We start from the raw sequence: 17,995 nt of genomic DNA on the forward strand, positions 1-17,995 counted from the left end.
CTCATACAGTTTGTTATGGTACTCCTGTAAATCTCGTAAGTACTCCTTTAAAGCTTTTATAACTGTCAATAACTCAACTGTCAAATCAATAATGTAAAAAAATTAATCAATGTACATTCTGATCTCTACATTGAAACCTCATGAAACACATTAACAACACTTTTGTTAGATGACTAATCTACCATTAACGGACTGAGCTATAACCTGCAAAGCGGCCACGTATTTGTGTGAATTCCTCTGTTAACACTTTGCATCTTTCTGCATTGAAAGGTTTCGTGCTAGTACCATGATAAACAGCTAAATCAATTTGTTCAATTTCTATCCTCAGGTGTTATCTCACTTGATGGGAAACCTTATCTGTCAAATATAGGAACTTCATTGAATAACTTTTAGATTGACAGGATGCAAAGAAGCAAGCTGCACTATAAGGTGAGTGTAGAACAAGCTGATTTAAATAGTTAATATCGTATTTCTGCAATACATTCCAATGCAACAATAACAAGGCAGTCAGAGACTGCAACATTCCGCGACAACCCTGAATTCAAAAATTTGCCCTGACCTACTTTGATAGGTCATGGTCATTTAATAAAAGACCCATGATCCAACATGTAACATGTGCATTCTATTTGTCATGAGGTTTCAGAGATGTATACCTAAAAAGGTATAAAAGTGTAAATGTGACCTTGACCTAGTTTTTCAAGGTCAAGGTCATGATCTAATGTTCGTCTCCCTGCCTCCCTGGATATAACGGCTTTTGCTTCATCTTTTTATCTGGTTCCTGAGATATGTGCCCGAGATATCTCAGGATAGAAAATATCTCGGACCATAAATCAAAGCCATTCTTTGATCTATGGTCTTACTCATGCTGGCCTTATCTTATCCAGTTCCTGAGTGTACAAAAGTTGAAATTTGACCTTGACCTAGTTTTCTCAAGGTCAAGGTCATCGTCTCATTTTCATCCCCTTTGCCGCCCGAGTAATGTGCTTTTTGTTTCATCTATCTGCAACGGTTGTGAAGATATTTGGTGGACGGACGGACGGACGAACACACAAACACTGACAGTTACAATATACATCACCGCTTTGCGGGATGTAAGAAAAACCAGTATGCTGCTCTTTGATCATTTTCCTTTGGGAGACTGAATAATGTCACTTTTTTTTAATCAGTCAAAGTCAGCTTTATTGTCAAATGTACCAAATCTGCACGATATACAGCACAGATGAAATTGCAATCCTCTCAGACCCATGGTAAACAAGCAGTACAACAGACAGTATAACAGGCGGTACAACACAGGCAGTACAACTCAGGCAGTACAACAGGCAGCACAACACAGGCAGTACAGCACAAATTATAAGACGAAACGGAAAGGGATGGTAAATTCTGAACCTTTACTCGTTTGTATTTAATTTCAACTATTTTTTTTGTCTGCTTTTGTATTATTATTAAGAAAGTGAGAAGAGATTGATTTTACGACCTTCTGCACAGTTGTCTCTTTCTTGCCCTTTAAGCACCTGACGTCTGCTGATCGTCCACGTAGCGCCACGTTTACGCGCATGCGCAAAGCATTACATTTGTTTTCCGGGGTCGATCAGTCGATGTACAGTGTACAAAAAAAAGCACAATTGTGTAAGTTTGTATTTTTGTATTCACAAATTAACTACACGGAACACTAAGGGTGGAGTGTGAGGGTTTCTTCAGGAGGATATTCTCTTTGAATTCGGCGCTGAGAGGACGTTTATTAAGATGAACTTTTTCAGAGGAGTGATGGGTGGGCAGGCACCCGGGCCGCAGCCGTCCGGAGCGGAGACGGTATGACAACAGTACGGCTAGCTTCGGCTAGCTTCTATTTCCAACACTGTGTACATGACAACCTGATACGACACACACGTCACCAACAACACATATGTTTTGCACTTTTTATTTTATTGTGTTCTGTTTCTAAGTACGTGTAAAGAATAGGGCCTCCCTAAATTATAACAACGAGCAAGCTAATTAGCTAACGTAGCATGTCTGTCATTCTCCATATCTGGTATGTCTGTCTGTGACATCTGCTGTTTCCGTACGGGTAGTTTTAAAGAATGAATGAAAACACAATGACACTCACTTGTCAAATCAGATATAAGTCAGTGGATTAAAACCACTTATTTTCTTCAATAATATCGAAGAAAACAGTTTAGTAACGTGTAAAAGATAGTAAAAAAAGGACATCGTGATTTGATGTGAGCCCCATAGTGCTGCAGTCAGCTTTCATTATTAATTGACCTGTTCTTTCACTGGGTTGCTTTCCCAAAAGAATTTACAATATAATGAATTCTTGTCATCCTCACATCAATGCATGGTCAGATTGTAGCAGTTTGACATTCGGTAATAAATAAGAGCATACAAATAACACATATCTTATTGTAAAGCAACATGTTCAGTGTATGGAAGTATCTGTGCTGAAAACGTCCTTTTGGAAAAAAAAGAAGCCCTTTTTGCACTTCAGTGCCTCTCAAAACATTTCTGTATGCATTTTGGCCATTCAGAGAAATAACTCCTCTTTCCTGCAGAATTCACAGTATGTTCGTAATAAATGTGTTTTCATTTCTTTGTTTTGTCAACTTTAATTATTTTTGAATAAGCCAAAAAAATGTAATAAGTTACAAATGGTATTAAAAGTTTCACTATACTTTGTTTATCTGAAATGTTTTCTTTCTTTCCCAACAATACACAAATCTTGTTGCTGATTATTACTAAGAATTTAATGAAATAGTAGAAATTCCTCTGTTGACAGATCCAGAGGTTGTGTGACCGGGTAGCATCCTCAACCCTCCTAGACGATCGCAGAGATGCTGTCCGTGCTCTTAAGTCTCTCTCAAAGGTAAGGTATAGGAGTCATAAAAATGACATTTGTGAATGTTTTATCATCTATTGCTCTGTCTTGAGGCAAACTCATGGTCAAAGTCTTCTGATTAAAATCAAATGAACACTTATTTAATCTTCTACAAAGCCAGTTTTGTTCATGGACAGTTTTGCTCCCAGCTGGCCCATCAGCTGTGAATAATGAGATGATCAGGCATGAATAAAGGGATTTAGGAGGGTCTTACGTGAACATGACGTGGAATCAGCAACTGTCAGGAACACAGAAATGATAGATAGATAGATAGATAGATAGATACTTTAATAATCCCGGAGGAAATTGCATGAAGACTTCTATATTTTAAAAGAAATTCAATATAAATATCATTGTTGCTAACAGTTGCTTTAAGTTATGAAGGAATTTTAAAATTCATATTTTTTCAGTTCTTTGACTATCCTGTGAGACTTTATTTTTCTGCTTTGTTAATGAACCTCCCATTTTTTCCCTGACTTCCAGCCACTGTTCTCAGTCCGTAAATAAATTACACAGTATGATCAATTTATAATTTCAGTACCCCTGCAGTCAGTTTCTTCAAGTTGCTTATTTTTACAAGTTTAGGTTTTCATTTAATTTTGTCTGTCATTCAGCTATTGTAGAAACTTCACTTTTTCTTGTAGCTTTTCTGTTATTTTACTGTGTCAGAATTCTAATAATGTGTGTCTTTATTTTGCCTGCTGTTGCTTTTGTATAATCTTGGCTTAGTGCCTATTCATGTCTGATATGTAACACTTTGAATAATTCTGTTGTAAAAAGATTCTAAAAAAATAACCTTGCTTTTTCAACTTTTACTATCTTTGTAGAAATATCGCGTGGAAGTTGGATCACAGGCAATGGATCATTTAATTAACATACTGCAGACTGACAGGTATGCTAATGGGAGTATTTTTTTTATTGCTTGGCTCAAAATGGCTTTGTTCATGTTACTGAGAAGCACAAGTCCTTTATTTGGCTCAAATTCTATTATGATTAAACTTGTCTTTGGTTGTTTTGTCCTGATAACAGATCTGATTCTGAAATCCTTGGCTACGCTTTGGACACATTGTATAATATCATCTGTAATGATGAGGAGGAAGAGCAAGGTATTACTGTACACTCTCCCACAAAAATAGAAATAATGAACTTCATTCTCATTCATTTGAGCATAATTCCTGCTAATGGTGTGACACATGAGAGCAGTGACTGAATGAGCTATTTTTCTCATGTATAAATAAGTTCCAATTCTTGTTAGCTGGACATTAGACAATTTAGATTTCCCTTCTCTGTACACTGATAATGACTGCTTCATGTAAAGATTGTCGTCTCTCTTCTCTTCCATGTATTTAACCCTACAGATGAATCAGAAGGTAAAACTCCTTTACTGTGCATGATGCCCCATAACCACTAGCGACACTTCATTGGTTCACCTTGCTGTGGAAAAAAAGAGCACATTGATAGTCTTGTTTCTACCTCCTGCAGTGCATTGTTTTTATACTGTTGTTAAAAATCCAAAACTGTGTTTTGGATGTTGTTGTGGCATGTCCTCACAAGAATCAAACATGTGATTGTACACTTCAGAGTGGTTGAAATGAATGCTTGCTTTTAGGTGAGGTTTTAAATACCCCCCTCCCCTTGCTTTTGCAGACCTAGTAGCACCTATCCCTGTCTCAGGGAAGCATAAGAATGTTTCCATGGCTGGTCAGTACTGAAACTACTATCAATATAGTAGTTAATAATGCTGTGAGATACTAACAATACTAAAATCAGTTGGTATTGGTCAAGTTTCTAGAGGGTGTTGTAGCAATAATACTTCACTAATGCTATCACGTCCCCAAACCAACTGTCCAGCTGTCTGTCTGTGTCTGTCTGTCTGTCATTTTTCGTTCCTCTTTTGTGTCTTTTTTTAAATTTTTATTTTAGGTGGGGTTTTTTGTACAATTGTGTTCAGCTTTTGTGGCTTCATGTTGTGCTTCTTAAAAGTTAGTAGAAATAATTTTAGTTTGAGATCTGTGCATTGTTGGTAACAGTGATGCCCCAAGACCATCTTTTTTCAACTTATGGAAAATATATTTATTCATTTATTGAATTTGTTTAGTTTGAAAGCCAAATAGTTGTCTCTTTACTCATCCTGCATGACCTGAGCCAAAATGATATACTTTTGAAGTTGGATTTCTGGTCACTTGGAAGAAACAAGCATCGCTGTTGTTAATATCTACCTTTAGCTGCTAAAGGATCCACCCGTCCACCCATTTTTCTGTCTATCATTAAGAATTGAGAAGGTATAGTACAGCATGTTTATCAGAGCTTTTAGCCAGTAACCTATTCTTGCAGTGTGCAGAGACAGATGATTAGAGGAATGAGAGTGAAACAAAACAGTAAAGAATGGCCAGCTAACAAAACAATGGGCTGAAAGGAGCCAAACTGTTTTGTTAAACTGAAAGAGAACCAGTCAGATTGTGTCTGTCAGTCAGTCTGAGTGTTGTCACCATGCAAAAAAACAACTATCATATTACAAGTAGTCAATCTATCCATTTCTAACGTAAAGATATTAATTCTTCTGGATTTTAATGTAATTCTTAAAAATACCGACAAGAATAATATGATAGCATTAAGCTATATTGTTTTGGGGTCAAGATAATCTGTTAAAACATGGATGAAAACATCCCAAATGATTTTCATTGATTTATTAAGCACCATAAATTATGACAAGATTATTAGTGTGCACTTATTCTCAGTGCAGTGGTGTCGCAAACCACTGCGTCATAGAAGCTCATCCCATATTCAGTCTAAATTTCCATGCACAGAATACAGAGTAGATCTTCTCATACGGCGACCCCTTTGGACTCCCCCTCCCATTTCCACTGTTCCAGCTGTCGCTCCCTCCATGTGTCCCCTCTAACTTTTGCTGCTTTATTACTTGGATACCTGATAATTTCAGTCTTATCTTTCCCTCACAGATGAGAATGCCCAGAAGCAGGCAGATGACCTAGGAGCCCAGTTCACAGACAGGTTCACCCAGGATCCTGAGCATGTGACCCTGCTTCTTGCTCTGTTGGAGGTACTGACGTGTTTCTGCTCCAGTGGCAGGAAGTTCGCGCTCTTGTGTTTGTCTAGAGAGCTGTCTTGACACAATTATGTCTTCATGTGATTTCAGGAGTTTGACTTTCATGTACGTTGGCCTGGAGTGAAGCTATTGACTGCCCTGCTGAAGAACCAGGGTGTCCAGGTTCAGGGAATCATTCTTGTCAGCCCTATGGGTGAGTTTCTCCTCCCCAAGTTGGTGAAAATTACGTTGTGATGCCATGAGTATACTCAGGCTAATATATTTCTATACCCCTTTGCTGAGAGCATTTGTTAGCAGCTAATAATGCACACAAGAAATTGTCAGTTTATAATTACTGTAAATATTGTCATGGAAGTACAATTATTATTTATCTGTACTTCCGTAGGTGTTTCCAGATTGATGGATCTATTGGCAGACTCTAGAGAAGTAATTCGCAATGATGTGAGTAGTATACTTTGAGATTGTAGACTAAAATTTTTTTTTTTAATCAAGTCAGGAGTTATATGATGACATGTTTTTCTCCTCCAAAGGGCTTGCTGTTGCTTCAGCAGTTGACCAAAAGCAATGCTGCCATTCAGAAAATTGTGGCTTTTGAAAACGCATTTGAACGACTTCTCGATATTATTACGGAAGAGGGAAGCAGCGATGGTGGTAAAGGGATTTCGAGATTTAATACAGAAATGTCTTGAAGCGTAATTCCATATCTTGTACATCCTAAATTTAAATGGATGACTTTCTTTTGTGTTATAATTTACTGAGGTACATCACTGTGTCCTGATGCAGGTATTGTGGTGGAGGACTGTTTGCTTCTGCTCCTCAACCTGCTGAAGAACAACAGCTCCAATCAGAACTTCTTCAAAGAGGGCTCCTACATTCAGAGAATGAAGCCCTGGTTTGAAGTTGGCGATGATAATTCTGGCTGGTCAGCACAGAAGGTCACCAATCTCCACCTTATGCTACAGGTCAGGCATAATGGGAAAAATGAATTGATTACAAATGAAACAAGCAATTCCATGGGTTAATGTATGCTGAAAGCTTGTGCAATGTTTTGTTCCTAGCTGGTGCGAGTTATGGTGTCTCCAGTTAACTCTCCTGGAGCTACAGCCAGCTGTCAGAAGGCCATGTACCAGTGTGGTCTGCTGCAGCAGTTGTGTACCATCCTCATGGCCACTGGTGTGCCTGCTGACATCCTCACAGAGGTAACTATATTTGTGCGTTGATAGACAGAACAGTATTTGCTTATACATTTAAAACTTAGTGCGTCCTAGATTTTGATCGTGCTTCATTCTTTCAGACCATCAACACTGTAGCAGAGGTAATCAGAGGCTCACAGGTCAATCAGGACTACTTTTCATCTGTCAACGCTCCTTCAAACCCACCAAGGTAAGACACAGGGAACGAAGATATTACATCTCTGTTGTCAGATTCTGTGCTGACTTTCTCTCTGATCTTCCTCATCCACCCAGACCAGCCATTGTGGTCCTGCTCATGTCCATGGTGAATGAGAGACAACCATTTGTGCTTCGTTGTGCTGTCCTGTACTGTTTCCAGTGTTTCCTTTACAAAAACAAGAAAGGCCAGGGCGAGATTGTGGCTACATTGCTGCCTTCCACCATTGACGGTCAGTTATAACAAGTTGAGAACTTGAAAATAATTTTTCTACAATTTTAAATACAGTATCTTCTGCACTATAAGATGCACCGGACTATAAGGGGCACCTTCAATGAACGGCCTATTCTAAAACTTTTTCATGTATAAGGCGCACTGTCGTTTTTTGAGAAAATGAAAGGCTTTTAGGTGCGCCCTATAGTGTGGAAAATACTGTATTTGTAGACATCCTCAGTCTGATAGGTTCATCAGCTTTATGAATGCATTGTCTGAAAAGAATGTCAGCGGCTTCCTATATACCTGCAGTATGTCATTGAGCTGATGTTGGTATTTATTACGTATACATGGATTAAATGTTTTACCGTCTTTTTATAATTTACCCAGATCGTCTCCATTAGCTTAATTTGCTTGCTATCTAAGTGTAATTTGAACCAAGTTGGGTTGAAAGTGGGCTGTTTGAAATGCTGATTACACTTTACCACACAATAGTCGGATATGGCGGCATGCGTTTGTTCCATTCTAAAGTCGAATGTTCGTATGTTGACCTGTACTCTGTTTTTGTCCGCCAAAAACCTTTGTTACTACCTTTATAAATAATTAAATGTTGACTGACTTTTCTCCCCTAGCAAATTCCATCTCAGCTGGTCAGCTGCTCTGCGGAGGCTTATTTTCAGCAGACTCTCTGTCCAATTGGTGCGCTGCTGTGGCCTTGGCTCATGCCCTGCAGGACAACCTCACCCAGAAGGAGCAACTGCTTAGAGTTCAACTAGCGACCAGCCTGGGAAAGCCACCTGTGTCTCTGCTGCAACAGTGCACCAACATCCTCTCCCAGGTAGGATACTAATCCTGCATACTGATAAGATTGAGGTGCCAACTTGTTATGTGTGTCGGGTCAGAAGGGGAGGCAAATTTTGGGGAAATGAATTGTCAGCAATGGTGAATAGAACAATGTCATATTACTGTGGTTTTGCAGGGTGATAAGATCGTCCGGCGGGTAAGTAACATATCTGTTGGTGTGTTTGGTTTTGGTTTTTTGAGTGTTTGGGAAGCGCCAATGCTGTTAATCTTGGCTTTGCATCTGCAGTAGGGGTTTTATTGACCCAGTTTTTGGGGATCTTGTTTTCTTTTTAACCCTTTACTACTACTTCTTTGTGCTTAATGTTTAGCCACGAGGCAGTTTTTCCTCTAAACGGTGATGCACGTGAGACAATCCTCCCCACGGAGTTGCAAACAGTTCATCTCTCAGTCTTCACTAGTGAACTGTGGTTGAGAGTACACCTGAGAGAGGTTCAGAGAAAAGATAGCAGCTGTTTTTATCTCAGATGTCACAATGTTTGTGCTGCTTGAAGGCTCTTTGAGAGTTCACAACTATTATTAGGTTTGATCTTTTATTTTTTTATTTTTACATGTAGATGCTTACAAGTGCATGTATCAGAATATTTTATATGTTAGAGAATTATTCAGTCTTTGGATTCAGAGTTGTAGTGCTGAAATGGAGGAAAAATTGATTAAACATCAATACTGATGCAACTCTCCTGGTGTCATCAGCTCTTCTGTTTTTCTCCTACTGTTGATTCTGCAGTGGTTGTCTGGCGAAGGGAAGTCTGTTAAAAATGCATGACTTTCTGTGTAGGGTTGGGCATCGGAAGCCTGTTCCAAGTTGGAACTGGCTCTTAACATCTAATTCCAGTGGGATTCTTAAAAGGTTTTTACTTTGATTCTGTTTATTGGTTCCTAAATACATTACGTTAAGTTTCCGTTTCCATGGTGGTGGCTCACAGTGTCCATAGTTTCTGCCTCTGCCTCACTACTTTGAGCTGGGCTGCACCATGGAGCACAGCAAATAGCGTTCAGATATGTAGCTTTATAATTGCCCTGAATCATGTCACAACCGTGTCAAACTTAAGTCTTACATGAAACAGTGTACAGCTAATATAATAATAAACACCTTCACCAAAAAGCAGAACAAATCCCCGACTGTATTATTGTCCAACGTGCTGCATTGTTTTCTCTCAAGTTGGTCAGCCTCCTCTTCCTCCTCAGTCAGAACCAGCTTCCAGCTTCACTTTGTCCTGATTGGTTCAGGGAAAGTGAAATAGAGTTAGTTTCAACCATAAAAGCAAGACTGCAAAAAAGTTATGCTAATTCCAAAATTGCCATAAACTGTCAAAGTTCACGTTCTGCTCTTCAAACGACACGGCTGAGGTGGTTCAAGTATTTCCAGATACTGTTTTCTGTAACCGCAACCCCGCAACCGACAAGAATATGGCCAAGAACAGTTAGCAATAACATTTGTGTTGCTGTGTCTGGATTCGTTTCTCTATTTTAAGACTATATGGAGTGTCAACTGTTGATGCAATTGAAATAACCCGTGTAAGCACAATTATGACAGCTTTTTTTTAAAGTCTGTTGTTTATGTCATTCAATACTTTTTTTGTCTTTTGTTTTCTTCTTCATTTTTGCATGATGTCCTAATTGGAGACAAAATCCGAAAAGGTGATTTTATAAGTTTTGTGACATCGTCATTGAACAGATCTGCACTGTCATTTCCTTAGAGGCGAGAAGTTTGTTCATCATAAGGCTGAAATGTATTATGTAGTAATACTTACTATTTAATCTGTACTGATTTTTATACTCCAACAATCCAAACCTATGGAAATCCCTCCTTCCTCTCCTACAGCTGATTGTAATTGGTGTCTCCAAACTGCATAACAGTGTTCAGTAGAGATTTCTAGGTGTCCAGTTTAAGCTCTTCATCCTGTTACCTGCTTCTCAGTGCTGATTTTATTGAAATGCACGATCCTTTTTAATAATTACACACCTTTTTATTGATATGGTTAATTTTTCATCTTTAAAAGAGCTTTTCGGCTTTGCTTTGCATGTGCAGTAGCTGGAAAATAAAAGGGATTTTGTGATGCTGTGATTGACGCAAGTTGTCAATCACTCGGGAGAGAAATTTACAAGAGCACTATTTTTAATTTGTGAACTTGTTATTCTCCTTGGCTGGAGGTAAAGATAGGGGCTTTCAGTGCGCTTAACTCATTTTTTTATTGATACAAACTAATGCAGCTTGCTCTGTTCAACATAACCCTGTTTGTACATAATGAACTTATTAATAAAACTGTTATTGTCTGTTAACCGCATTAAGTAGTGACGTTAGATGAAAGTGGAGTGTGGAGTGTTAATGAATACTTTCCTTAGGGATTTTATTAACCTTTCTCACACTGCTCTTTATAACCAGCTATAACCAGTGTTTCATTCCCAGAATGTCAGGATGGGAAGAAAATGGGGCTGATTTTCCTGTGGCAACACAATAATGCACATTTTAACCCAAACTCATATCCAAGCATCTCGATTCCATTTTTCATCCCTTATTTTAAAGTTGTCTCTGCAATAACTTTGCTGTCTCAAATCGATTATGTCAGTCAGTAAACGTAAAATCTGTTGCTTACTTTATCTAAAGACCCAATGTGGACAAAATTTTCACAACTTCTCATTATTGACATGTGATTTCAATTTTTCTAAACTCAAAATATTAAGATATCTCTAAAATATTATGTATATTTTGGCCTTTATTTCTCCATCTTCCAAGAACATTGTGTTAACATTTCCTTCATGTTCTCATGTGCTTTGCAGGGCAGTAACGTGCAGACCAGGGTGGGGCTCCTCATCCTACTGTGCACGTGGACCAGTAACTGTCCAATAGCTGTCACACACTTTCTACACAATCAGGAAAATGTTCCCTTTGTATCCTTCAAGCAGCAGTACAGTCCACACACCAGCCTGAAGCATGCCCGTCTCATTTAGACACCTTCAGTATTTAGCTTAAACTTTTACCATTTGAATTCTGCATTATAAAATATGCCCCCCCAAAAAATTGATAGTGAAAAACAATGAGAACAGTGTGTTCTAGGTTAACAGTGGGGGGTGGGAACCTGACTCTCACAGTGGATGAATCCTTGACCACGTGACTCCTGTAGTTGACGGCACAGATATCCGAGAACCTAGGGGAGGATGAAAGGCTGGTGCAAGGCCTGTGTGCTCTGCTTCTTGGCATCTGCATCTATTATAATGACAACTCTCTGGAAAATTACACCAAGTAAGTGTCGGCTCACACACTCCTTGATAAGAACAAATAACAGTTTACATGGACTGGAATCAACTGTATGTAGAGAGTAATCAATGCTGAAACGGTTTCATTTTGGTTAGTGGATTTGGACTGGACATTTTCATATCAAGCAGTTTACCTGTATAGTAAACTTTATATCAGTCAACCTTCCCTAATTTCTGTAACCCACTAATGCAAAGTAGATTTATTTCAAGAGCTGGAGAGATCAGTCCAGTCAGATCATGTTGACCTAGAGACCTGTCATATCATCTCTCTCCTCAGAGAAAAGTTAAAGCAGCTCATCGAGAAACGTATCGGGAAAGAAAACTTTGTGGAAAAGCTGGGCTTTATCACCAAACATGAGCTGTACTCCCGGGCGGCCCAGAAGCCACAGCCCATCTTCCCATCTCCGGAACAGATGCTGTTTGACCACGAATTCACCAAGCTGGTCAAAGAACTGGAGGGTCAGCCAGAGACGTGTCCCAGCATCCACACGTGATCGATTCATCAGCAGCAGTCGCCAATCCATTTATTGTTGTTATCATTTTAGGTATGATTACCAAAGCAGTTCATAAATCCAGTGAGGAGGAGAAGAAAGAAGAAGAGGTGAAGAAGACATTAGAGCAACATGACAACATTGTGACTCAGTATAAGGAGTTGATCAGAGAGCAGGTAAACAGCTCAGCAGTAATCTGTTACAGGTCTGCATGTGGATTTGTTTTTTTTGCGGTTATTATTTTGTATTCTGTGTACTCTCCTGTTCCTCATTTATTTTCTGATGATTCTTTTCAGGATGCTCAGATCCAGGAGCTGAAAGAGCAGGTATCGTCAGCGTCATCTCAGAACGAGCAGATGCAGGCGACAATCACACAGCAGCTGTCCCAAATCCAGCAGCACAAAGATCAGTACAACATCTTGAAGCTGAAACTAGGTAGGCCAACTCAATTCAGTGCTGTTTAGTGAGATATTAATGGGGCGGGCTTTCTTTTTTTAATTAAACAAAACTGACAAATACTTGGAATCTGTTGGGTCATCTGGAAATCCTGAAATGGAGAACTATGATGACTTAAGTGGTAACCAGGAAAATTCTGAATGTATTATTCTTTATCAAATGAACTGAATTTTTGTTATCAGGCTTGTTTGAACTCCTGAATATTGGAAACAGCAGCAGCCTAAAAAAAGTTCAGTGTCTCCAGGCAGGATGTTTTATCTTACAGAAACTAGATGTTAATGTTTCTGACATCAACATTCGAATCACACCCTGTTTGATCTGACATTTTAATTTCATTTGTGCTTTAAACTCTCAGGTAAAGAGAACCAGAGTCAGGGAGACGGCTCGCAGGTGAACGGGCTGCAGACGGAGGAGCTCACTCAACTCAGAAAGGAGGTGGAGGAGCTCCGCAAAGAATACACACTGCTTCAAACACAACTCAGTGGCAAAGACGAGCTCATCAACACCCTGGTTAGTAAATGTGTTTGTATAGTATCTGGGGTGTGAGTATTGTAATGCCACCAATGTGTTGTGTTTTTGTCTTGTGACTGTAGAAGGCAGAAGGTTCAGTCGGAGGATCGGACAACACCAAACTGCTGAAGGTGGGATTCATCGTTTTACACTTTCCCGCCCCAGAATGAGCGAACGTCAAACTATTCTATATTTGTTTTGTTGATGTCAACAAATAGCTTGAAAAAAAGCTAAGAGGGTCACAGTGGAGATGAATGAAGTTCTGCTGCGTTTGGGGTGTCGGTATAGAATGCCCCCAGACCTGATGTTAAGACATGTATGAACTGGTTGCAGGAGCTAGAGGCTCTGAGAAGCCAGGTCCAGTCCCAGTCTGCAGAAATTGACTGCATGAAGACAGAGAGGCAAGAACTGTTGAGACGAGCTGAAGCTGGGGTAAATATCTCGCAAATTATGTTTTGGTGAAAGGTGTGCTAATATTCATAAGACGCTGAATGTGTGACTGTTCCACTGGTTTTTATCAGGCCTCTGACGCTGTGCCCGACGCTGACGGCTCGTCAGACGCTGCCAAGATGGCCGAACTAGAGAGCAGACTGGCAGCACAAACGACTGAGACAGAGAGACTCAAGGTGTGTTGACCAACTGTCCAGATTACCCTCTGACTTCTTTTTACATTAATTCATGATTTTATTTACATACATTCTTACCTACATACTATTTACATACATCATACCATTCATTCTGCACACCCTCCACCTATCCTTTCCCTTCTGTGTTCAGGAAGAGGCGAAGATGTCGTCAGAGAGCCGGGTGGAGATGGAGCAGCAGCACGCCTCAGCCACCAGCACAGCTGCCATCTTGCAGACGGAGAATGCAAAGCTACAGATGGACCTGCAAGAGTCCAAAAAGGAGCAAGACGACCTGCTGATGCTGCTCGCCGACCAAGACAACAAGATCCTCACCCTCAAAAAGAGACTCAAAGACCTGGGAGAGACGGTAGATGCTCAGTTCATCTGGGGTTTTAAATATGGTCCTCTTGTTCTCAATGCTGTCGCTTTCGAATCTCACTCGTTCACATTTTTAAAGAGTGGAGGTTTACATAGACGACCATGGAACTATGACTAGATGAATTACAGTAAACTACAGGCCACCTCCAGTTCACTGTCCTCTTTACACCCAAAGCCCACTGATTCAGAAATCGGCATGAGCAGCTAACATTTCACAGAATGACACAGATGCTCGAGGCAGCATAGTTGAATTCATGTAACGCATTTGTCGCTTTGTTTCCTGACCAATCAGCTTTGTGTGTTTGCTCTAGTTAGACTTTGACACTTTCCTTACAGGTGGACGATGAAGATGACCTCGACGCCAGGGACCAAACAGACGACGACGATGAGGAGGAATACTATGAAGATGAGGACTAGAAAGAGACGGGAAGAAAACCCACTGAAATAGAAAAAAGAAGAGAAGTGGGAGATTCACCTGCCAACAAGAAAAGACTTTACCGAAACTCACTGAAAATCTGAAGCAAAGGAAGAATATATTGAAACAGTTTGTGTTCAGCTGCCACATGTTCTTCATTTTTCTCACTTCCCACATCGTCACAACACATGGACTTGTTTTTTTGTTCAGGCTGTGGTTCCTCAGTTCTCATTGACAGCTACTCATATTTGAAAATGTCAGTGCGTTCATCTCTTCTTCCACTTTTACCACCAGTTTGTGATGGACTTTACTCGTCTTGTGTTTGATGTAATGTATTGTTAAGTATTAAGCTTACTTTTTACACACAAGTCATTTGAAAAATTTGGAGAGAAGATTCAATAATATAGCAAAAATGCAACCCTAAACAGGATTTGATGTTATGATACGTTACGCAGATAAGTTCTTAAGACATATTTTCCCATCATACTGTGCTTCACCCACTAGACTCACTTTCATTCGGAGCTTCACCTGCAATGTGTGGCTGTGCTGCGCATGAATTCATCTTCACAATGTGATCAGGCTGATTTCAGTATTTCTGTTGTTCCATTTCTCCTTGATGACACAACCTGATCGCTCTGCAATATGCTGCAAAACACTGACAAAAGATGTAAAGACAAAAAGGATATTTTTGCAACTTTTTGTCCAGTTTTAGCATTCAGCTTCTGTATGATATTGTGTAACTTATCAATTTATGAGCCACATTGAAATGAATAAAGAATCTATCAGTCTGTTCGCCTATATGGTGGAATAATTGTAGATAAATTAAATTTTGATAAGTCTTATGACATTTTGTATGTGTCTTTTTAGGATATATATGACTGTAGAGGCAGAAGAAAAGTGATGATCTAACAAGTATGATTGTAAGACAAAAGGCATATAATCCAACAGTTTCTTTACTTGGATTACATGATTAGAAACATTTAAACCTGACAATTTCTCATTATCGCCCACAAATCCATTTAGTGAATGTGACTGCAAAATCCTTTTTTTTTTAAACCAAAGCAGAGGCCAAATTCACTGAAGTACTGCTCTGAAGTACAAATTCTTTAATTGCCTTCAACTTCCTGTCAGAGGGTAGAATACTTCTGCTTCGTTGAATTTGGTAGATTGTTTTGCACGTTACAAATTCAAATTTAAAATACTGTAATTCCAATAGCTCATCATGTCTTCAAGTACCCAACAGTCATCTTCAATCAGAGCAGAAGATGAATCGATAAATAATTTTCAGCTGATAGAAAAGTGACTGACAACCATTTCAAATAATTTCTCAAGGAAAGCTCTGTTCTTCCTGACAATAGTAATTTGGACAATCTGAAAAGATTTGGCTGTTTGGTGAAAATGAAATATTTTGAAGGTGTCCTGTGGATAATTGTGATGACACTTTCTCACACAATTTGCATTTCTGCAAACCTAATAGTTGATTAATTATGAACAATCAATCCATAGTTATAAATATATATATATATATACAGTATCCTAATCCAGTATTCATACATCAATGTATTTGTCATATTTAATTTTCACTGGGAGAAAAGTGAACTTGTTTTACATTCATTCATTCTCTTGCAGTTTATATGTTTCACCACTAGGTGGCAACAAATGTTCTTAAATACAGATACCTCTCCATTACACTTAATAAGGTCAGTATTGGTTATTTCTACCATGACGTTCAAGCGCACGCACGCACACACACACACACACACACACACACACACACACACACACACACACACACACACACACACACACACACACACACACACACACACACACACACACACACACACACACACACACACGATATTGACGGTTGTATTGCTGTGCAGTTGTATACACCACTGCTCCTACACCTGCTCCTGCCCCCTGAGGCCAAACTGCTCTGCTTTACATCGTGTTCATTGTGCTCCTTGTCATCACCAGACAGGTTAACGACAGTTTAAGTGCTCCACTAATCTGTTTCTGCGTCGCTGAGTGTCGTTTTCAGGATCAGGACTATGAACCACGTGTGCGCAAAACAAAACAAAGTAAAATAAAATGAAAGTATTTGTTGATTAAAATATTAGAAAAAAATTGAAATATTTTAAAAGTCACTACGAAATATACTAAAGAGATGAATATTTACATCGTGTCGTTATTTTAATGGAGAGAAAGGATGCACCTGCAATATAAAGTTCAAGTTTAGACACGCAAATATGGGGAAATTCACACACACAAAAAAGGAAAGAAAAATGTTTGCGTTGTTTATTCTGAAATTCCAATATCCCGTTTCATTTCTAAGTAATTTTACAAAGGCGGTGTGAATCTAACCTTGATTGCCTCGCCCCTCCTTCATCCTCCTCCTCCTCCTCCTCCTCCTCCTCCTCCCTCCACCCTTCGAAGCATCCTGTGCGCATCCATCCCTCTTCATCCTCCGCCCTCCTCCACCTCCTGTCTTGTCTTTCCCTCATGAGTCACGCTGCTCGTGGATAGTGCGGGACGGATATCGTGGGTTTTCTTCTCTCTTCCTCGTGGACGGTGAAGGTCAGGACTTTTTCACTGAGCATCATGCAGTGACGTCAGGTGTCCACCGCCGCCAGCCGCTTCCCAGAATCCTCAGGGGGAAACCAGCCGCACCTGCAGACGCGACTCGGTCCATATGGTCGTGTCCAAGGTAAGTTCACGTCACGTGGAACTTCTTCAGCTCCCGTGGGTCGTTTTCACACCGATGAACGGATCGAACGGGAGAAAGTCGTGGGTTTTTTTTTTTAAATGTTGTTTTTAACACAACCCAAGTGTGTGTGTGTGTCTGTGTGTGTGTCTGTGTGTGTTAAAAAAAAACCACACACACAAAAAAAGCAATCATGAATAAAAATAAGATTCCACCTCTTCATTAGACATGTCTGGCTAATAAGTCATTAAGTTTTATTTTAATTTAATGTTACACCTCCATTCTCACACTTAAACTCAAAATAAGGTTGAAGTGAATTAACCAGGCAAACTGTTCACTTTCACTGACCTCCAGTGGGTGACAAAACACCAATGCTGTGTTTCTGCAAAAGAACAAACACAGAGACCAAATTTGTAGCTATAAACTCCAAAAAAGATGATATACAAGATAAATATTTTTATTCATATTAAGTGCTGAGGATGCGTCCTGGCGTCTCAGGAGATTAACAGGTTTGATGGTACAGCAGTCTGGTCACCTAACGTGACCTTTTAAAAAATTGTAAACCACAAAATGCCATGGCAACTAGGATTGGACATCTAGATTTAAATTATTCATGTTTGTGTAATTGTTTGCTGTCTCACTGTTGAAAATATGCAGTGATATCATTTATTGTACCCATTCGGTAAAAGTCTTCCTGGCGTCTCCAAACACAGCATAGTTATAGAAGTGAATTCTATTATTTCAGCGCTGCG

At 39.5% G+C, this 17,995-nt stretch overlaps 2 protein-coding genes across 6 annotated transcripts in view; both read left to right on the plus strand.

The window, feature by feature from the left end:
- Positions 1-1,544: 1,544 nt before the first annotated feature.
- Positions 1,545-15,364, plus strand: uso1 (USO1 vesicle transport factor). Of its 5 annotated transcripts, none has more exons than XM_068322480.1 (26): positions 1,545-1,809; positions 2,774-2,860; positions 3,700-3,764; positions 3,902-3,978; positions 4,231-4,242; positions 5,833-5,933; positions 6,030-6,132; positions 6,325-6,380; positions 6,470-6,590; positions 6,723-6,901; positions 6,998-7,138; positions 7,234-7,322; positions 7,406-7,560; positions 8,174-8,379; positions 8,521-8,541; positions 11,184-11,294; positions 11,528-11,646; positions 11,938-12,119; positions 12,206-12,327; positions 12,448-12,586; positions 12,963-13,117; positions 13,201-13,248; positions 13,451-13,549; positions 13,639-13,743; positions 13,895-14,110; positions 14,458-15,364. In XM_068322480.1, exons 1-26 carry the CDS (start codon positions 1,744-1,746, stop codon positions 14,536-14,538), a joined length of 2,856 nt encoding a protein of 951 aa, XP_068178581.1. In that variant the 5' UTR covers positions 1,545-1,743; the 3' UTR covers positions 14,539-15,364. The 5 variants fall into 5 exon arrangements, with proteins under 5 accessions (XP_068178581.1, XP_068178579.1, XP_068178580.1 ...); XM_068322478.1 differs by lacking the exon at positions 4,231-4,242 and adding an exon at positions 4,520-4,573; XM_068322479.1 differs by lacking the exons at positions 4,231-4,242; positions 8,521-8,541 and adding an exon at positions 4,520-4,573 and having other exon boundaries at positions 14,458-15,363.
- A 1,675-nt stretch (positions 15,365-17,039) lies between these two features.
- coro2aa (coronin 2Aa) overlaps positions 17,040-17,995 on the plus strand; it is a 28,340-nt gene continuing 27,384 nt past the window's right edge. The window contains exon 1 of the mRNA XM_068321200.1: positions 17,040-17,246. Within this exon, the coding sequence (XP_068177301.1) occupies positions 17,232-17,246 (15 nt within the window). The 5' untranslated portion in view covers positions 17,040-17,231. The remainder of the gene's footprint in view (positions 17,247-17,995) is intronic.

Source organism: Antennarius striatus, chromosome 8 (assembly GCF_040054535.1).
Source record: "Antennarius striatus isolate MH-2024 chromosome 8, ASM4005453v1, whole genome shotgun sequence".
In the NCBI taxonomy this organism is placed as follows: Eukaryota; Metazoa; Chordata; class Actinopteri; order Lophiiformes; family Antennariidae; genus Antennarius; species Antennarius striatus.

Coding starts and splice junctions, on each gene's coding strand:
- uso1 (XM_068322478.1), top strand. CDS start 1,744: ATGAACTTTTTCAGAGGAGTGATGGGTGGGCAGGCACCCGGGCCGCAG. Junction 7,139..7,233: donor CTGCTGACATCCTCACAGAG/GTAACTATATTT, acceptor TCATTCTTTCAG/ACCATCAACACTGTAGCAGA. Junction 12,328..12,447: donor AGGAGTTGATCAGAGAGCAG/GTAAACAGCTCA, acceptor GATTCTTTTCAG/GATGCTCAGATCCAGGAGCT.